Source organism: Gymnoscopelus braueri (genome assembly GCF_963280865.1).
Source record: "Gymnoscopelus braueri genome assembly, chromosome: 22".
Lineage (NCBI taxonomy): Eukaryota > Metazoa > Chordata > Actinopteri > Myctophiformes > Myctophidae > Gymnoscopelus > Gymnoscopelus braueri.
In genome coordinates this window covers 21,795,568-21,816,353 of record NC_137624.1, presented here as the reverse complement: position 1 = coordinate 21,816,353, position 20,786 = coordinate 21,795,568, and the positions used below count along the sequence as shown (strand labels likewise).

General features: G+C 40.7%; 1 protein-coding gene across 2 annotated transcripts in view; it reads right to left on the bottom strand.

The window, feature by feature from the left end:
* Positions 1-20,786, bottom strand: part of sppl3 (signal peptide peptidase 3) — a 46,974-nt gene that overhangs the window by 3,916 nt on the left and 22,272 nt on the right. Inside the window, exons 3-10 of one of the 2 annotated variants that reach the window (XM_080420493.1) lie at positions 18,021-18,127; positions 16,701-16,820; positions 16,027-16,105; positions 14,951-15,063; positions 13,523-13,629; positions 11,016-11,179; positions 3,470-3,648; positions 1,948-2,057 (exon numbers count right to left, since the gene is read on the bottom strand). In XM_080420493.1, coding sequence (XP_080276619.1) covers positions 1,948-2,057; positions 3,470-3,648; positions 11,016-11,179; positions 13,523-13,629; positions 14,951-15,063; positions 16,027-16,105; positions 16,701-16,820; positions 18,021-18,127 — 979 coding nt within the window. The remainder of the gene's footprint in view (positions 1-1,947; positions 2,058-3,469; positions 3,649-11,015; positions 11,180-13,522; positions 13,630-14,950; positions 15,064-16,026; positions 16,106-16,700; positions 16,821-18,020; positions 18,128-20,786) is intronic. The other variant, XM_080420494.1, reaches the window with a different exon arrangement.

Sequence of the window (20,786 nt, the reverse complement as noted above, 5' to 3'; positions counted from 1 at the left end):
TTCATTTGTTAATCCATCTCTCAAAAGGCTGAATATGAGCGGTGTTCTTAGACAAACTTAATATACTCTGCAAACATGACATTCTTTTCACACCCACTATCTCCTCTCCAAGGCTGACACAATTAAACTCAATTCCATGCACTGGGCAAAGGATTACGGGCTGCCCAAGACAGGCTTAAACACGCTCAACACTTAATAGTGATGAACTATATTGTGGATGATTATTACTCTATTAAGCCTGTTCTTTATTTCCATCGCATAGCGTTCCTGCCTTTGGCCTATGGACTAGGATGAGAGCCTATCAACTGACATAATATTTCTGGTTAGTAGGCTATTGTGGGCATTGTGTGTTTTAAAAATGTTCTCAAACAGACATAAAACATTTTGCAATATAGTCTAAAGTTTATCAAAATGTGTCGTTTACATTGTGCATTTCTAATGCAGTCATTATCTGATCTGTATTAACACCCCATGGACAGGGGTGTATCGTTAGCTGACTGGTTAAAGCCTCAAAACAATATGCATCTGTGTTGCATGTCATCCCCTCTACACCTTTGATTTCCTGTCTCTCTAACACAGCCTGTATCTAAATAAAGCAAACATATAATCTTACCAAAAATGTAAACTTGGATGGAAACACACTGTGTTATAACTCCTAGATCAGTGGTTCTCAACCCACTTGAAAATCAAATGTGCATTTTCAGAGCATGTTTATTTTAATGGTCAATCTATTGTGTTCCGGCTTGAATCAGTGGAACTAACATAGTATACTACTAATACATAGCATAGCTCCTATTTTTTGGTATCACAATGAAAAAACTCATTTTTTTCAAGGTTTTAAAGAAGAAAATACCATTACCTTATTTCTTTTCATATTAAAATCGTAAGTGTTTTGGCAATTATTTGTGGGCCCAGTTGCAATACACTCACGGCCCACCAGTGGGCACAACCTTTTGAGCTGTTTTGCCACGCCGATAGTACCCCCTCACCCATGCGTTTTTGACGATTCGCCCACATTTGTTCTATTACTATCCAACAATATTAAGACATACAGTATCAGACATATCATCGATCTGGACAGGTCACTGTGTTGTTTCATAAAGGAACTGTCTTTGGTGCATCCAAACCTATAGAATCAGAGTGACAACAACTGGACGTTTGAGCCATTTATCCATGTTTGTCGCACTTATTGTTTCGGGTGCAGATTTGACCATGGCTGTATTGGTTTTGCAAGCATGATTGATCGTGACCTCTTCCCATTGTGTAATAGGTGAAACCTGCTGGTGCGCCGAAAACTAGTTATACATAACATTTTAGCAATGGGGCTTATGAGACTACATATTCTTTGAATAAATTGGGAATTACATTTGAATAAATCCCCCAATTATTCCACGTGCCCCCTGCAAGCTGCTCAAGTAACCCTAGGAGTACTTGTACCCCAGGGGCCAGTTGCACCACCTCACACCAAGTTCAAATTTAGCCTAGTTATAGCTTAAATGGCTTTTAAAAAAAGCCATTTAACCCATTTAGCCGGGAAAGTATCTGTAATTTTTTGATTTTTTGGGCTATTCAAAAAAAGCAGATATACAAGCTCATAGCGCAGCACCGAGTGCCGCGCTATGAGCTTATAGATCTGCTTTTTTTTTTAATGTGAAAATTTGAGCAAATCTTTAAATATATATATATTTTTTTTAAATATATATTCAAAGATTTGCACTCATTTTCATGATTTTTCAAAAATAGCAGATCTACAAGCTCATAGCGCGGCACCGAGTGCCGCGCTATGAGCTTGTATATCTGCTATTTTTGAATAGCCAAAGAAATCTAAAATGACAGAGACACTTTCCTGGATTGAATGTGTTTAAGCTATAACTAGGCTAAGTTTGAACTTAGTGTGAGGTGGTGCAACTGGCCACTGGTTGGGAATGACTAGAATGATTACATTACCTTCAGGTAGGCCATGGTGAGAAGAGGCAGCAGGGTGAAGGGCACCAGGTAGAGCAGGGCGGGCTGAGCGGCACGGTGGATCCTCGAGGCCACGGTGGCAGTCAGCAGACCTGAACACAAGAGATACACACAGTCAAGGACATGTTCACCACTTAACCCTAGCGTCCATATTCTGGACATTTGCCCAAAATAGCAGATCTAGAAGCTCACAACGCATCGTTTGGGAACCACTCCTGTAGAGGGCAGCCCTCTGCCAGGGCCTAACAATCTCTCCACTTGGTGGTGCTAGAGGAATGATCATGGATGGGGTCGCCACAATTAATAGGAGTCTTCCTCTTGGGAACATTTATGTTTACCACAAATGTAATGGCAATACTTCTTTTTCGAGACACATTGGTAACAGACCAATAAGAATAGGGAAACCGATAGATATCATTTATTATTACATAGCCTCCTTGGTGGCGATAACCAAAACAAATGATGTCCTCATCCTTGACGCTTCTGTTTGATCCCTCCCCAAAATAGTTAAAACGGCTTATCCAAACAGCGTCCTCACGGAAATATATGCAGAGTTGTGGGTAGGATATGATGAAAAACAATGGGAAACGCAAACCACTTGTCTCATTCCCAATAATGTGCCTTTTATAATATTCTCAAATCATCTTCACGAAATTTACAGTATTAAATCATTTTTTTATCAGAATCTATTTATTGGCCAGATATAGTCACATTCAAGGGATTCTATCATGCTAATAATATGTCAAATTAGCCTTGGAATATCTGTGTCAAACTCACTGCATTGGATGACATCAAACTCTCACGCAGAGAGTACCATGATACGTCCATTAAATTTAGACTGAATGTTGTAAAGACATGATGGACATAATGCCATGCCAGGGAGTCTGACACTGGAATGTATTTTTCCCATTTCATACAGGGACATTGCAACTCTGACTTTGGAATGTTTTTGGTCCATTCATAAAAGCCATCACTCTTAACCACTTTCAAACTAGCGTCCCTATTTTGGGTATGTCAATATAAGTTCCAGAACTTGTAGATTGGCTATTTTCGCTATCCGTCGGACGATGAAGTATGTAGGCTGAAGTGGTTAAACCTCATATTGACGAACCGCAAAACAACTTCATGCTTCCTGCGCAACATCATTATTTTATGGAGAAAGCAGTTGCACCCACATCCGCGGTAGAACTTTGGCACGGCACATTGCTTGGATTCACTGCGAGTCAATGTGCTCTGGTCTGAACTTTGACCCAAGTTGCAGCTGACCATTCAACACAACGGCAATGAAATGACATTATGCCAACTTATTAGAGCACGAGAGGGGAAACTGGTCCAGTGCATTTCACAAACTTCATAACACAACCTCAACTAAATACAACTTACAATTCCATGATTTATATGACGAAAACATATTCAGAGTATATTTTAAGTTCTTATTTAGCAGTATCACTATGAAGCCCTGCTTATGTTGTTTCTGCTTATTTTACAAAAAACGAATCCTTACCAATGAAGTAACCAACGAGGGTGCAGTGGAAGTAGGAGACACGCTGCATGCGACCTGGTATTGGTAGTTCTGAATTTGCCTGCTTTTTATAGTTGTCATAACGCAGCACAAAGCATAATAGCAGCCCGGGCATCACAATGTCTCCTATACCCAGCATGGAGAAGTGACTGCCTGTAGAGCTGGAGAAAGACAGAAAAAACAACAACAAAAACATGTTAAACAAGTGAAAGGTAAGCTGTAAAAGATGCAGACTTACCAACAACTATTTTCCAAAACTTGGTACCCAGTATATATTGTTCATATTCATGAGCTAGAATTCAATATTGAAAATGACGTATTACTGGTTCACTTTATCTAAACTTAATTAACCTGAAATATTTATAAATGAACATAATCAAACAACAATAAGCTTGTGAAGCGTTGTGAGCTTGTTGGTGGGCTATTTCTGCAACCCAACCTTTATACATACCCAGCCTTTATTTGCCAATCGTTCAAGGTGGTTCTTTATCGTTACATCTTGTGCACAGGTACATAAGAGTAAAACTTATTTTAGTTTGGCTTCCCTCAGACAATGTAGCAGCCTAAGTTATAATAACAGCAAAGAAAAATAGTAAAGAGTTGTTGTTTTTTTTAATAGGAAAAATAGATCAGTGTATGTACCTGTTAGGACCAGTTTATAATATCTGTGTACAGAGATATATATTATAATGTGTGTATATAAGTTCTTTCTTTGATTTGTATTCATTTAATGGAATTCCTGCAATGTATTAATCCAATGTGTAATATGTCTGACAGTCCTTATCAGCTAGTAGAATTCCACTCCACTGTCTCCTCCTTTCTCCTGTCTTGTGATAATAAAGTGCTTGGTAGAGGGGAGGATGCGCCATTGTAAGTTGGGATCGTGTCCAGTGAGATACATGGTCGTTTACAATCCTCGTACGAGTAAAAGAGATCTCGTGTGTCACGTGTCTTCTTTATCTGTGTGTGATCAACAGCAAGGGGGTTTAAGATAACGATCAAGAACCTATCATTTCACTGGTCCTTCGTGTCGGATTTCTACGTCGTTTTTGGAAGAGGAGAAGAGGACGCATCGCAAGTCTATCGATAGCCAGAGATCTGAGAGGGTCCTGCAAGCCCTGGGGTGTAAAGTCGCACCAGGCCGATGTTCACCAGTCCGAAATCTTCTCTTCGACGAACGACTGCCGAAATCTGAACGTGATCACACGCCTATAAGAAACATGTAAGTGTGGTCCTTGTGTGGACATATTGTTGTTATTACTAAGGTGTAATATTGACAAGTGTGTTGTAGTTGTGCATAGATAAGCAACTACAGTTATAGTTGTGTTGTAGTGGCGGGGGCCACTGCATTTTATTAGCTGCAATTGTATACTGAGAAACGAGTTTTGTGTGAGTTCAAGAGAGAGTCACGGTAGTTAATAAGATAAAGAGTCTGAAAACTCCCTCCAGAGGGTTCAGTGATTTATCCTCTGGGGCAAGTCGACACGTGGTGGACCTTCCAGGGCATGATCCTTTTGTCTATGTTTAGTCTATATATCTTGTATAACCCCCATAAGACTCTCAGGGGTGTACGGTGTGTGGTTTGAATGTGATAAGTTAGCTGATCCCCTGGGCTAGTCCAACACGTGGTGAACTGGTGAATATTTGGGTGTGATACAGTTTTTGACCAGTATACAGCAGTGCCTAGAAACGTTGAAATACACTTAGTTAGGATAAGAACAAGATATTTACAGTGATGAAAATAATTTCTACACATTGAACAGAACATTATAATAACCACACATATTTAAGTTTTCACCCACATAATAGTAATTGACTGCTAATATGGAGAAGGAAAAAGAAGATACAGGTGCTCCTGTGAAACAAGTGATTGTAGTCGATGTTACCAACGAAGGAGATAAGCCAAAGCAGGGCAAGAAGAGAGGCCAGCCAAGGGCCCCCAACTCATGTTTTAGGTGTGGTCGTTTAGGCCATTTTGTGGCTGATTGTAGATCAAGCACAACAGTACATGGATGGGATGATACGAGGAAAGAGAAAGGCCAAACAAGGGCCCCCAACTCATGTTGTATATGTGGTCGTAAGGGCCACCTTCTCTTCGGACTGGCTCTTTGCGAGTCATGCAATATGTCAGGCTGGGATGATTAGAGAAGAGAGAAAGAGAAGAAGGTAGGAGGCTGTGCGCATTAGAGCGACAGCGAGAGAGAGAGAGTTTTGTAGTAAGAAGAACATGTTTTGTTTTGTCTAAAAGATGTGTAAATGAGAGAGTGGATTGTGCATTTTTTCGTGATCTGTATGAATTGCCCCACATTAGATGCAGCAATCATTTAAACATTTCAAAATTCCATGTCGTGGTGCACAACGACATGGAAGGAGTGATGTTTAAATGAGAGTAAGAGTGTATGTATGTGTGTAGTTTCATGTACCGAAAAGACTGTGTGTGTTTGAAGCATGTGGAATGACGTCACTTACGTTGGAGAGTGTCAGGTACTGTGTGTGTGAGAGGAGTGAGTGTGTCTGTCTGACTGTCTGCATGTGTGTGTGTGTTCACATGTGTGCGTGAGAGAGAGAGAGACAGAGAGACAGAGACTGATTACTGGAGTGTGTGTGTGCGCTCGAGTGAGCCTGCCTCTGTGTGTGTGTGTGTGCGTGCGTGCATGCGTGTGTGTGTGTGTGTGTGCGCGTGTGCGTGTGTGTGTCAGTGAAGTCAAGCCAAGAAAGAGAGAAAAAGGAGAAAGCCAGAGGCAAACTACTCATTTAAAGTATTTTTACTCAGTTTGGGAACTTTAAAGTATCTGTACTCATTGTTTAAGTATTTCTACTCATTTAAGTATCAGCAAGAGTTTGTTAATAGTCCAGCCATTTTCTCAAGGGAAATAGCAAATTTTGAGGCCACGTTTATCAGTTGTCTCACGTAATCTCTTGTGTTGATTTATTTTGGGAGAATCTCCCACACACGTGAGGTATGTGTGGAAAACCACAAGTAAGCTCTTAAAGCACTTGAAGGTCACGGGCAATAAAGCATCTAGCTTCCTAGGCCACTCACTCAGCCTGACCATACTAATCCCTTTGTCCAAACTGAAAGATGTTAAGGCCTCTAGGTTTTTACTCCAAATGTCTCTTAACTAACCCATTAAGACCTGGAACCTGTGTAAATTTTTGATATGTACTGAACCTCATCTCACTAAAGTTCGTTGCCAAGATGCATTTTCTACTTTGTTTATTTTTTTTTGCTGCACAGTAGACTAGCAGAGGCACTTTTACGCCTGGGAAACGCTTATGTAGATAAGATAACAAAGGAACCTAGTCGCGCTTCACATTGGCAGTTTTTATTTGTTATGTCTGCCACCAGTGACACAGACCATTTCACACTTAGGATCTGAAGTTGAGTCATGACCATAGGTCATATCTCAAACAGGAGGGATGGTACACATATAATATATATTTAAGCAGCATTTTCACACTTATAATTTTCAAAATTATGCTAAACAGTTTTGTACATGTTTTTAGACAATGAAAAGGTAACGAAAGGCCATATGTAAGACTATTATTTCCACTTCTTGAAAAGTGATGATACTGTAAAACTAGATTGAAGTACAGATGTGTCAAAACGGCCATAGCCATAATGCATCACATTAGTGGAGCCATACATGACAAATAGTCCATACGACTCAGGGCCCAACCCCTTTTGAAATTGTTAATGGTAAAGAAGTTAGACTCCCACCATGGAGAACATTCAGGGCACAGGTTGTACATCAAGAAAATACACTGGAAACTGGATGTTTACTGTATTTAAAAGCGAATAAAGTCCAAAGTGCAAATTATCTGTCTAGTCTTTTCTCTCTCCCTACAGGGACTGAAGCACTGGTGATCTGCATGCCGTGATAAAGATCATCAAGCGAAAGGACCAGGACCAACTCTGCGCTGAGAGGGTCCGTTCCGAGTCCTGGTCACCAACACAATTGCTGTGAAACGGGTTATTTGGATCCACAAAAGGCCACTGTAAATTGGTTCGAACATTATCAGACATTTAAGTAATAGGAGTGCTAAAGCCAGCAGCGGGTGGGGCCGAGCTGATAGCGCTACGGTCAGACCCAAACCTGGAGAAGACTCCCATTAGAATAATCCCCTTCCCCATTCCTATTACACCTAGAATTGCACCCCTGGTATTTTTGTGAGTTTTTTAATTTCTATGAGTGTATTATATATTTGTATTATTAAAGTTACTCGTAAATCGAGGAGTGTTGACGAAAATGTTTCTCACCGTCTAAATCTAAATATATATAGGTATATTTTTACGCTAATCAAATCGCTAAGACTAAAATGTGAATGTTTATGTTTGCACACATATAAATATATCTGCTTCACACAACTGGTCATGAGAAGTGACATGCCTCGAAATCCAATATCACTGGTGAGCCTTGGGAGAAAATGACTTTGAACTAACAGCAGCTATTTGCCGTGTAAACCGTACCATCAGTTGAAATACGCCCTAAATAGCACTGTTAAGCCTGTATGTCACTCGGAAGCCTAACCTTTGTTATGTCCACGCTGGCTCTGTGAAGAAGGGTCAGATCAACGAACACAATTGTCAACAGACATTAATGCTGACTCCCCCGTGTTTGTTTAGATCAACTAAGAATTGGAGGTTGTAAGAAAAATACAATCTCACTGGTAATCCCGTGCCAATAAGGTTGGTTTGTCTCTCTTTCCCCATCTTGGAGTGGGAAAGCTTATGTTACGTGTAGAGACAATTAACTATAGACGTAGCCTGTTCCTCAATGCTACAATGACAATTTGAAGAGGCCCAAAACCGTGAGTTTGAGTCAGCGTCGTTAATGGCCGTCCAGAATAGATGGACTCTTGACCTTTTGACTGCTGCGAGTGGAGGGGTCTGCGTTTCTGATAAAAAGGACATGTGGTGTTTTTTTTATTTCAGATGACATTAATTCCAAGAATGTTAGTGACGCAAAGCAAGACCATTAGTGTATGGTCAATGAAAAGGTCGTGCAGACATGCGGCGTTGTCTTAGACTGATGACGATATTTGTCCCAAGTGCTCCACTCCACACGAGAGTGTGTATTCCTTTCAAGCCCTATTTGAGAGTGACATAGAAAGTTAGTCCCAAGGCCACTGGAAGCGAAGAGGCAAATGTTTGAGTTGTTGGGTTGATTAATAAAAATCCTGTTATGATGTTCATTTTGAAATGTGATGTTCAGAAGTATTAATTAAATGAACAACAGGAGGGAATGTTAGGACCAGTTTATAATATCTGTGTACAGAGATATATATTATAATGTGTGTATATAAGTTCTTTCTTTGATTTGTATTCATTTAATGGAATTCCTGCAATGTATTAATCCAATGTGTAATATGTCTGACAGTCCTTATCAGCTAGTAGAATTCCACTCCACTGTCTCCTCCTTTCTCCTGTCTTGTGATAATAAAGTGCTTGGTAGAGGGGAGGATGCGCCATTGTAAGTTGGGATCGTGTCCAGTGAGATACATGGTCGTTTACAATCCTCGTACGAGTAAAAGAGATCTCGTGTGTCACGTGTATTCTTCATCTGTGTGTGATTAACAGCAAGGGGGTTTAAGATTACGATCAAGAACCTATCAGTACCAATGTACGTAAATACGTGGCACGTTATATGCCGTAAGGCTGAAATGGCTAGTTGACCAATCAGTGCCACCGCGTACTGACATTCACCATGAATGACCTGCCTTCAGAAAGAACTTAACATGTCAACAAACGTGGGTGAAACGTCACAGTTGAGGATACACTGGAATGTATGAGTGAGGCGATGGGTATCTAAAGTATTGTGCAGGCATAATCCATCATCCACTCATATCCAACCTCCGCTGCAATAGCTTGGGCTGATATTCCCAGGCAATGACGGAGGCAAGCATAATAATCTAGATTTAATTACAGTCAGACAGCATTCTGAATGACAGAAATATTAGATAATAAAATATATTCCAAAATGAAGACCATAAAATATAAACTAAATAATACATTCTATTCTGCAGCTAGAGCCAGGTTAGAGACATAATAAGGCCATTGGCCAGCAAAGCATTGTAGCAATATTTTCAACTCTTGGCGACCTAATAAAAAAAGCCAGATGTGAACGCGCAGCGTAGACGCTCAGGGCCTCACCATGCTGCTTGCGTTTCCAGCATAAGTGTAAATACGAAGCACTCCCATTGAAAACAATTCAAAACAACAATCACCTTGGTGGATCCAGCACCTTACTCTAGTAAGCACACTGCTGAATGTCTTTGCAAAATTATTCTCCCATTATTCAGAAGCTGTAAATTCTCTTTATTGCCGTTAGAAGTTTTTTAAACTCCTGTTATAAACGTTTTCTTGTTTGTTATATATTTCTAGTCTGCGGCACATGTCAAACCGACATTTCACAGCACATACACATACATGAGTGACAAATAAAACCTCATAATCTTGATCGTGTATTGCAACTTACTGCTCATCCTCTACAATGTTATGTGACAGAATATGATTTTATTATGGAGGGCTTATTATTTTTCTGAGGAGCAGGATATGTTTAGTACAGTGTCCTGTTTTGTTTTATGTGCTAAGAGGTTTGTTTGCCACCTTTTGTTACCACACATACCAAAAGCACTTGTCCCTTGGGCAAGTACAGGTCATGTCCACTTGCCCAAAATGTTTAAAACAAGCCTGTGCATACATACGTATTTGTGAGTGTGCTTGTGTACTTCAGTGCACAAGTGAAGCTCCCCTCACGTCTGCTCTTTATGTAGTGTCTTGAGACAATTGTTGTGATTCAGCACTATAATAAAATTGAATTGCTAGTAGCGATGCTCAACTATGGTAGGGCCCAGTAACCTGGGAAGTGCGAATATTGTCGATCTCACATTCACATGTTTAGCACATAACAGAATTTGTTTAACGTAAAAAAAAAAGTCATGCTGTAGTACTTAATAGACCATATTCACACGGCGGCCATATTGGAATTTAACATTGAAAGTGCCGCCACCCGGGGTGGCTACTTTCATTGACTTCATAGAAACATGGCCGCCGTGTGAATATGGTCTATTATGGTGTACTAGACCATACCCGTGGGGGGATATGCGCACATGATCTGGCAACCCGGGAGCCAGCGAACACAAAAACGCTAATAAACAGCTGAGATTTTGTGTAATCGGAAAACGCTGTTAGGTGCACATGGTAAGGGTCAATGGCTGTGTGCAAATTCAGATCAATTGCTCCAGCCACTGAGGAGAACCGGGCAGAACAATTTTGGCCTCACCACGACACCATGCACCCATGCACTACAGAGGTTTGTCAAATTATAGGAGGATGGTGCTGTAATGTATAGCATTATAATACGGCATGTGACGGCAGTTCTCTAGTCTAGCACAACAAACATCATTAAGTCACCATTACTGGTGTAACGTGCTTGCGACAGTCAGTAGGCAAAGTAGGTGTAAAAAAGCAGCACTAAGCAGCAGGTCACCTTCCTTCACACCGTCACGGTTTCATAAGCTTTACCTTGGAAATACCAGCTTGCCAGGGAGGGAGAGGCGGGGGACATCACGGCCCATCCCTGGCCCCAAGTGTAGCTTCCTGGATAGGACATCTATGGGGTTTTCAGCTGGCTGGGTGGCCACCTTTACCATCACATTACTGTTGAAGATATAGGCTGAGAAGAATACCTGGAACGGGATGAATAGAGGCAATTAAACCTACTGCCTAAGTCAGTTTTCTGTTGCCTTTCCTGGCACAAACTCCTTTCAGAAAGGTGTCCATGGCCAAATATATACAAATAACCACTGGTCTAAGTAATCCAAACAGCAGTTCAAGCTAGATAAATGTGAAACAATGTAATTTATCGACAAATGCAATTATATTATGCTGAGCGGTCAGATTTAAAAGAACATTTTTAATGTCCTAGCATCATGTAATTGTCACCTAGAAACACCCTAGTAACACACAATCAAGCCCCAAGCACACCTTAGGAAATGTCTAGTAAGACCAAGCAACCACCTAGCAACCCTGACAGGGAGCTTTGCCAGCACAGACCAGTGGGTTAGGATTGGCACCTGACCTCAAGACACCGAAAACAAGCAGCCAGTTTCTGTACTCTTGGAAAAATAATTATTATGATTTTTCCTAATGTTGGAGACCCCTCTTCCTGGCTTTGTAAAGAACATTTGAGTAACATGCGGACATTCTTTTTTTCTTTTAAAGACATATGGCAATTAAAAATTGTTGTGCTGCAATTGTCTATTAACGCCACATGATGGCGCCAACACAAACACAAACGTGTTTTGTGTTTGTGTGCAGTCAGGAGGATGGACCACACTCCAGCTTTGCTCCCATTTCTTGTGTACATCAGTGGTCAACAGTCTCTGCACAAATGAAAGCAATATGGTGACCAGGACTCGTCTGAGGATGACGTAGAGAGAGAGGAAGCAAGCATATTTTAGGTATGCTTTGCCACCACGGAGCACAAACCAACAGAAACCATGGGAATTATGTCACTGCTGTGCGCATCATTGTGTACAGTTTACGCCACAGACAGAAACAGTGTTGATGAACAACATCATTACACTTGCCATGCTTAACGGCAATACAGCAATAATATATTTTCACAAGGAAACTAATCGAGAACATGATGTATTAATATTCTTTTTCTTTTTTTGAGGGTAGCCAATTATTTGTTACCACCTTTTTCTCCCCAATTTAGTCGTTATGCAAATTGTTTCCTCCCCCCACACATTTCTGTGTTGTCACTCATAGACATAAAAAGGTAGATGCCTCCTCCTGAGGCTTCACCACATCGCCAAACTATAAATTACAGAGTGGCAACACGGCAAAAGTTGAGCAAAATAGTTAACTTCCAGGGAGTTATTATTTTACTTTATTTATTTGTTTGTTTATTTATTTACTTTGCCTGCTAAACATTATATTATACTGCTCTGCGACTTTGATGTTATAATTGCTTTCAACTGTCTTGGAGTGTTATGTATTATGGTTTCAGTGCCATTAAAATATAGAACACAGACAGACTGTCTGACCGATTTCACTTGTATTTGCCGTTTTTGTAAAACTCATGATGGTAAATTTCAGTCTTTCAAAGTTGATAGCAATAGAATGTTTTTGGTCCAAAAATTCTAAAATAAATATGTATTTAATTGCCGATTTTATTTATTTCATTGTGGTATTTATTATTTAATGTTTGGACTAAAAGTGATAGATAGCTGAATAGCATGTTGAGGATGTTGGATATAGACAGAAAAGGCAATTCTGCGATGTGGCCTGCATATTTCATGCATGTTATTATCTATTTCAGTGACTTGAGACATAAATGTTTTGTGATGACCTGCAGCGGCCAATGAGGCATCTAACGTTTCTATATCCATGTTGTCAGAACTTGTCACTGCTGTTGTATCCTACTGGTTTTCTGCTACTTGGATTAGATAAAAATATTTTGGTTTGAAAATATGCATTTTAGATAACCATAACAACATGTCTGGCATCTGTTACAAACTTAACCGCTTGAAAATTGGTCGGAAACTCTGGAGAGTCTGCTTCAATGGATATACATGCATTAGAAGGCTCGGCTTCCTTCCCCAATATGGCGACCACTGCTGTTGTGTCCTACTGATTCACCTACCAGTGAGGAGCCCCCACCGGGAGGACGTTGAGCCTTTCGTCCAACTCCTCCCGCCCAACACAACCTGCTGACAGGTGCCACCACTCAGCCCATAGGATTACATGCAGTGAAAATTATCACCCTCCCCCGCCCGGTTTCCCTCCCCCGAACACGGGCAAATTGTGTTCGTGTGTAGACGCTCGACAAAGCCAGATGCACCACGGTGGATTCAAACCCACAACCTCTGCGGTGGCAATATTCTTGATACAAAGCACATCAAATGACCACAGAATTGACCCCCCAACGTCGACATTGTTTAACTGAGGTGTGTCCCTATTTTGGTTTTGCATGACTTGTGGCAGTGCCTAGTGGTTTTGTGTGTAACAGCTGCATATCTTACCCAGAACACGTCGTAGATGAGGAGACCTGACAGCAGTAGGCAAGACACCTTCAGACTTGGAAGCCGCACAAAGGCTATCATGGCTACACACAGGCCCATAGCTAGAGCTGAGGAGAAAACCCACATATCATTAAAATGTGATCACAATCAAATCAAGGCAAGGCAGGGAAGCCAACCCGATCTCACACGACTTGGTATACATTGCACGGAGGTGTCATTCCGTGCATAGACAACTGGAAAACCCCGAAAATCCGTGCATAGCCGCCTCGCATCTCCCCCATTGTGACTAAACCATTTCGGAGGCGCGCAGTCTCAAGGGAACTGGAGCCACGTAAGGGACCACGAGTAAGCTTAAGCGAACGAGTTGCCGTCCTGAACGTTGCGACTTTTCTAGGCGACTATGCACGCAATGAGGTGCACTGGGTCCGTGCAATGTACACTACATTCTGTGAGATCAGGCTGGGGAAGCACATGATCGTGATTTATTTTAGTGAGATGATTTTTAAGGCTCCATGATATGGAGCCTTAAAAATCATCTCACTAAAATAAGATCATCTCACTAAAACACTCATTGACCATATTATGGTCAATGAGTGTTTCTCTCTACTGCTACAAAACAGACTTTGTTCACTCTTCATTCCAACATTTTAGGGCATACACGATGAGATATAGAAAACTGCTCACAATCTGAACAAAATAAATGTCCACACATTTAGGGCAGACTTTTCTTTCTTATGTTGGGTGGAATTTAGTTTCTTCCGAATTCATTTCAGGTTCCCCCACCCACAGCATAAGAGTTTCCTACGAGTGCCTACGATCAGTAAAAACAGATTCAGGTGACCTCTTCATATTTTATTTTTTTTACTTTAAAAAATGTTCTTTGCACATCCCAAGTCAAGTACTGTCAGCTAAATAGTAGTCCATTCCTAAGCTTTATGTCCGTTGTCACCTTCCTCTACCTGTCCGTTGTCACCTTCCTCTACCGATGAAGAGAGGTAATTGCAACGATGTCTGAACTACGATAAAGATGGTGGCGCACCTAGTGTCTGGTGCAATCCGGTGCGCAAATAACTTGATTGACATAGTCTGCCAGAAGCTGTCCTACCTGACACCAGGGTCTAAATTTCTCAATGGAGGAACAGTGAGACCATCTCCAACACGGCAGATGTACTAGTTATATTGTATTAACATACTCTATCATTCAGATTGGTTAAAATAACGATAATCATTCAAATAAGTGGCAAATGAAGCTTTAGAGACAAAATGTAAAAAGCTAAATCACCAAGCTTCTCCTGGTAGATAGGATGGATAAATGCAGAGGACAAATTCTACAGTGTTTGGCAAGTTATTCTCGTGCTGTGTGTGAAGATGCCTGGACAGCAAATCTGCATGCATGTTGGCCTCAAGCCTCATGACAGAGTGACCTACCGTCCATGAGTAGCCAGTGGCCAGTCAACACCCAGATAAGCACCAACAGAAGTGATAGGGAGAAGGATAGGAGCTCCGCCAGAGTGAAGCGACCACAACAGCCAAAGGAGATCCTGCAGGGAGGACAGACAATCAGCGGAGATCACAGTCAAATCCTCCGTGTTCATTTTAGGGATGGGTCTGATCAACCGATTAATAATTCTCCAGGGTCAAATTTGAATTTGAGGGTCACGGGATACGATTAATCGACTAATTGCACTTAAATAACAGTTAATCAACAGGTTAAATTTATCTTAAGAAAAGTTACTTTAATTTAACTCCAAAGAGTGTACAAATGAAACCAAGGGTCCATTTGGTTCCATTTGTACACTGATCGGGTTTAAATTAATGATGATTTACATGTGTGAGGACTGAGCAGAGAAAATAAAACAATACACAAAAGATTGAATGTACATTTGGGATATGCCTGAATGATAAATAGTTGGGCCTTGCAGGACATTTGCATCATTACATTTACCGGTACTAGTGGTTCTAGCATTGTGGAGATACTCATATCATTTTCTATTAAGGCTATAAAAGAACAAGGCCATATCGGAAATGTTCCAACACCTAGATTATCCATTATGTAAATAGGCAAATGTGGGAGATCCTTCCTGCCTTTTAATTCAACATAATACAAAGAGGTCTATGTTCCCAGATAGGATCTACTAGTAATTTGAGGGGTTTAAACTGAGGGGATGAAAACATATATTTACTATGAGAACATTAGCACTTTGAACTAGTCTCTATTACATGTGGACTACAACATACAGCTATGCATAAAACAACAACAATAACTAAAAAACATACATATATGCATTTAAAAAACAGCAAAACATGATGTGATGAATGTGCAACTTCTGAGGGGAAGCTTGTTTGCATATGCTGTGGAATCATTATTGGGATTTGGCTATTTTCGTTGGAAACGTGATGAGCAACTTAGGCATTCACAAATCAATAGAGGGAGGAAGAGGAAGCAGGGTGAGGAAGAGATAGCGTTGAGGAAAAAACAAGGAAGAAGACATGGTTTCCCTTACTTGTTCGCTGGGGCGCAGGGCCTGGTCAGATACTGGCACATTGGCAACAAGAGGAATGCAAATGCAATCGTGGCAAGAACTGGAAACAACAAACAGGAAAGAATAGTGAGACCCAGATCCAATGACCGCTACACCATTTGGTTGAGTTTTATTGTTTTAGCCTAAAGGGACAGTGAATTTATATCTATAATTTATATCTGTAATACTCCGATATGTATACACCATTTTGGGCATGTCATTATTATAGGCGTAAATTTCCAAACTTGTGAAAACTCAATTTTTTCAAGATTTCCAAATTCGTTCAAAAAAAGCCGATCAACAAGCACAACGTGATGTCACGATGAGTTTGCAGATCCTTTATTTTTGAATAGGGATCAAGCAGTTAATTACTGCTTGTGTTATACAAGCAGTTAATAACTGCTTGTATAAAATTGCGTCACTGCAATTGTACAGTTTTTGAATAAGTCATGTCTTAAATCCTTTACACACTGGAGCCATGACGAATAAACAATATGAAAATGCAACAGAAGCTCAGAAAATAATCAACCTGGCCCCGGATAAAAAAAGTTACATCACTTTATTGCGGTGTAATATTCACGTTATGTGTGACTGTACGCTTGACACAAACGACACAAGCAACAAATAAATGCCCCTGGTGTTAGAAGGGCAGTTACCTGCAGTGCAGATGGTGAAGACCACCTGTACAGAGTCAAAGAAGAAGAACATAACTAGCAGAGACACAGAAGCTCCTATGGGCAGGAACAATGCCTGTGTGGAGTCTATGGTCTGAATACCTGCAAATAAAAACACAAAAAAACATAAGAAACCTTTAAATACACACACACACACACACACACACACACACACACACACACGAGGTGTTTTTAAGTCTTAAAATGGGTGTTTGAAGGTGCTGCGGCAGTAACATCAGAGGCGGGCTGGAACCCTGAGGCACGTCTTTCTTGTTTTCAATGTTTTATAGTTGTTAGCAATGTTTTAATGGTGTCTACATGGTCCGTATTATGCCCAAGGTATCACATTCTCACCCCATGATGACAAACTGAGGCCTTGGGGTGAGAATATGTTGTACTCACACCTACCTATTTATTTATTTGGTAAACAGTCTCAGACAAAAGTCTCTAAGAGAATTCGGTTCAATCTGGTGTCATCTTGGTAATGCCTGTCGGGCAGTAAGTTCTGTCTTAACAAGACATGGCTCACAGGTCTTTGAATGGGGAGTTGTTTATATCTTTATAGTTCTAACATACAGTGCATATTCTCAATTACATTTCAGGAAAACTGTAACATGGAGTGACACTTTTCACAGAAAAAACATATCTATATCTAACTAATGTTGTAAGCAATGTGCCATACACCGCCTCATGAAGCATTGACATTAGCAACACTCAATGCAAGTCTATGGTTGTCTTATGCCATTTTAGCGTTTCATATTGTCCCATTCTAAGCTGAAACGGTGCTCTGTCTCCTTTATATTATACCATCACTCTGGCATGGTATCCAATTAGTTTTAATGAGGATGACTGCCTGTGCATGTATGTATGTATGTATGTCAATCTTTTCGCAATGATCAAATACACTGTCTCATCATCAAATCACAACACAAGGCCATGAAACTTCACATAATTAGATCACCAACTCAATATCTGACAATATGGTGCAATTTGGTGGTCAAAGGACAAGGTCGGTGAAGAGCCACACATCTCAATTATGTACAGTAGGTTGCGTTTTAGATGGGTTGCTAGGGAACATTGCGACTTTGGTGCTCTATTTTTTCCCGTCTGCACTTAATGGTGAAGAATTTGGCAGCTATGCAGGAAATAAAGAGTAAATCCAATCCAATTTCCTAGACATTCATAATGAATATCTGGGAAATCCATAATCAGCAATGCCTTTTTTCTTTTCTTCTTTTTTTTAATTACAATAATACATTCATCCATATAATATGCAGTACGCCCGAAAGTGTTGTTTCTCACCATGTATATAACACTCACTGTTGTTCGAGTTGTCGTTGTTGAACCCCGGCGGTAAAGGATTACCGTCCTTATCCTTCCCCTGGTTCTCACAATCCATGTTTAATGATCTGCAAGAGGAGACAGCAAAGAATGGAGAGGGGGTAAGAGGTGCTGGACAGCGACGTCATTATGATCTGAAGACCATATCAACTGCTGTCATGAGGTAATGTGTATAGAGCTGCGTATATCGATTATATTCTTAGCAATTATTCTATTGATTACATTTTCGGTTAATCGAATAATCAAGAAGCACGTTTAATATATATCAATAAATTGACAAATATAATAATAAAACTGAACTGATTAGTCTGATTAACTACTTAATCCCTATGTTATACTTTCTTGTACCACAGTGTCACGAAGAAATACAGAAAACAGTCAATGTACAAGCTCAACAATATCTGAAAAAGAAATTTTAATAATTTAGTTTAATTTAACCCTAGATGTGTATACTAATGGATACATGGACGTTTAGACAAACGTTTAAACGCCTACATGTCTCACGTCATTCAGCGCATGTCCAAGTCAAATAGCAGAGCAGGTCATCATGAGCAAGTTGCAAATATTTAAGGACTGCTGACCACAGCTATTATAAGGGTTAGGAAACATGCAGAGGCAAACCCTGCTCACTCCCAATGCTGCAACATGAGCAGCATATGTTAATGTATCAATGTCAATATTAGCTACATCATGTGAAGACAGTCACTGTGACGTGCAATTATGAGAGGAGTGACATGCAGCAAAAGTTAACCTCGAAAGTTAAGATATTTTGCTAATAAGAATGACACATGCACAGGACTGATTACAATACAGAGCTGCTGCGAGCAGTCCTAAACAGTGTCATTTGTAGCATTAGTGGCATCCCCCATCCCCTATGGGTGAAAGTGAAATCACTATTGACTCTGCGTTGTTTAGAAGAAGCCCCTGAGTTTGCCCCAAATTCAAATTTGGGGCAAATCGGTCACTGTTATTATTTTTTGCAAAACAAGGATTTAGGTGCTGAGAAACTAGTCCACGCCTTTGTCTCCTCCAGGCTGGATTACTGCAATGCACTACTCATTGGGATCCCTAGCAAGAGCCTCCAGAGGCTCCAGTCCAGTACATTCAAAACAGCACTGCTAGGATCCTGATGAGAGGGCGAAAATACGACCATATTACACCTATCCTCCGTTCACTTCACTGGCTCCCCATCTCCTTCAGAACTGAATACAAGCCATGTTTTAAACTCTGTAGCACATTGAGGTTTGCAAAAATGTTAAAGGTAGGGTAAGTGATTTTCTTTGGTTAAAATAAGTGTTAAATAGCTCTATATTCTGATAGTACTCATTGCTATTCTGATAGTACTCATTGCTATAGAGTGTTTGTTCAGTAAAAGGAGTCTCCTTGTCTCTCCAGCTCTTTATTAAACAGAAAATGCATTTTCGTTTCAGTTTCATTTCCAATTTTATCCAATCAGGATAGAGAGCTCAATCAGGATATAGATTAAACAAGTGAAATTGGAAGTGATGACACTAAGAAATGAGCAGGCAAAATTGGAACTGGAACACTATAAAATGAAGCTTAAAAATGGGTACTTTCTTCTGATTGGCTGAGATTTGGACACCTACCGGAAAAAGTATTTTCTGTTTATTAAAGAGCTGGAGAGACAGGGAGACTCCTGTTACTGAACAAACACTCTATAGCAATGATTACTATCAGAATATAGTGCTTTAACCTTTCAACAAAATACTTTTTGTTTTAACCAAAAAATATCACTTACCCTACCTTTAAGTGCGTAATAAATAATATGTATTATTATCATGTCGATCAGTCCAGTGGTGTCTGAGATGAGCTCTTCAGAGCTGGACAGACAGATGCAACCGTGTGGCTCCTATGTGGATCTCTGTCGTCATGGTGACGCTGTCATATTGATGATGTCAGTCTTGCTAAAATATGGAGGGACGGTGGCTTCTTGGCTTGCACGGCAATGGTTTATATTGTGTGTGATGTCAGACCACTGCTCATGGTCACAGATTTAATGATGGAAGAAAGGGGTGAGTCCCAATATTTCCTGACTCGAATCTCCTGTTCCGAGTGTGCCTATGCCTACGACCTCTACTGCCAAACACTGAGGAATGGACAGATCCCTTCAGAGGCCTTTCAACAAGTAAGCGGCTCTGCAACCAGTCAGAAACAGGGAGACACGGGTGAACCCAAATCAAACAGTCATCAACAGTTTTACAGGAGAAGTAAAAGGAGAAGTAAAGACACTGACAAGACACCAGCGTACACACACTGAACCTTTCTACTGAAAACTGTGGCAAGAGTTTCAGTCAGTCAGGTAATTGTCTCCGCCAGGCCGAAGGCATGGTGGAGAGTATGTTTTACCCTCCGTGTGTGTGTCCGTCTCAGCCAAGCTAACATTGGTCAAGCTTCACGTGACACGTGACAATATGTAATAGAAATAGGTAAGACAGGACTAATCAGGAACAGTACTCGCCTGGCGGAGACCTGTGCTCCGAGGAGCACATTTTCTAGTGTGCAGTATCAGTATACTGATACTGCCTCCCCCTGGTCAGCCGGGGCGCCTAATGGAGGGGGAAAGGAACTGGTTGGAATAACGTGTTCCTTCCACGCGCTACGTCTAACCAGGGAACCTCCCCCCTGTCGGGTGATAAGAAGCGGCTTGCTAGCTCTCATGCATTGAAGGAGGCATGAGCTCGGCTCTTCCTGGGCTGGCAGAGGGAG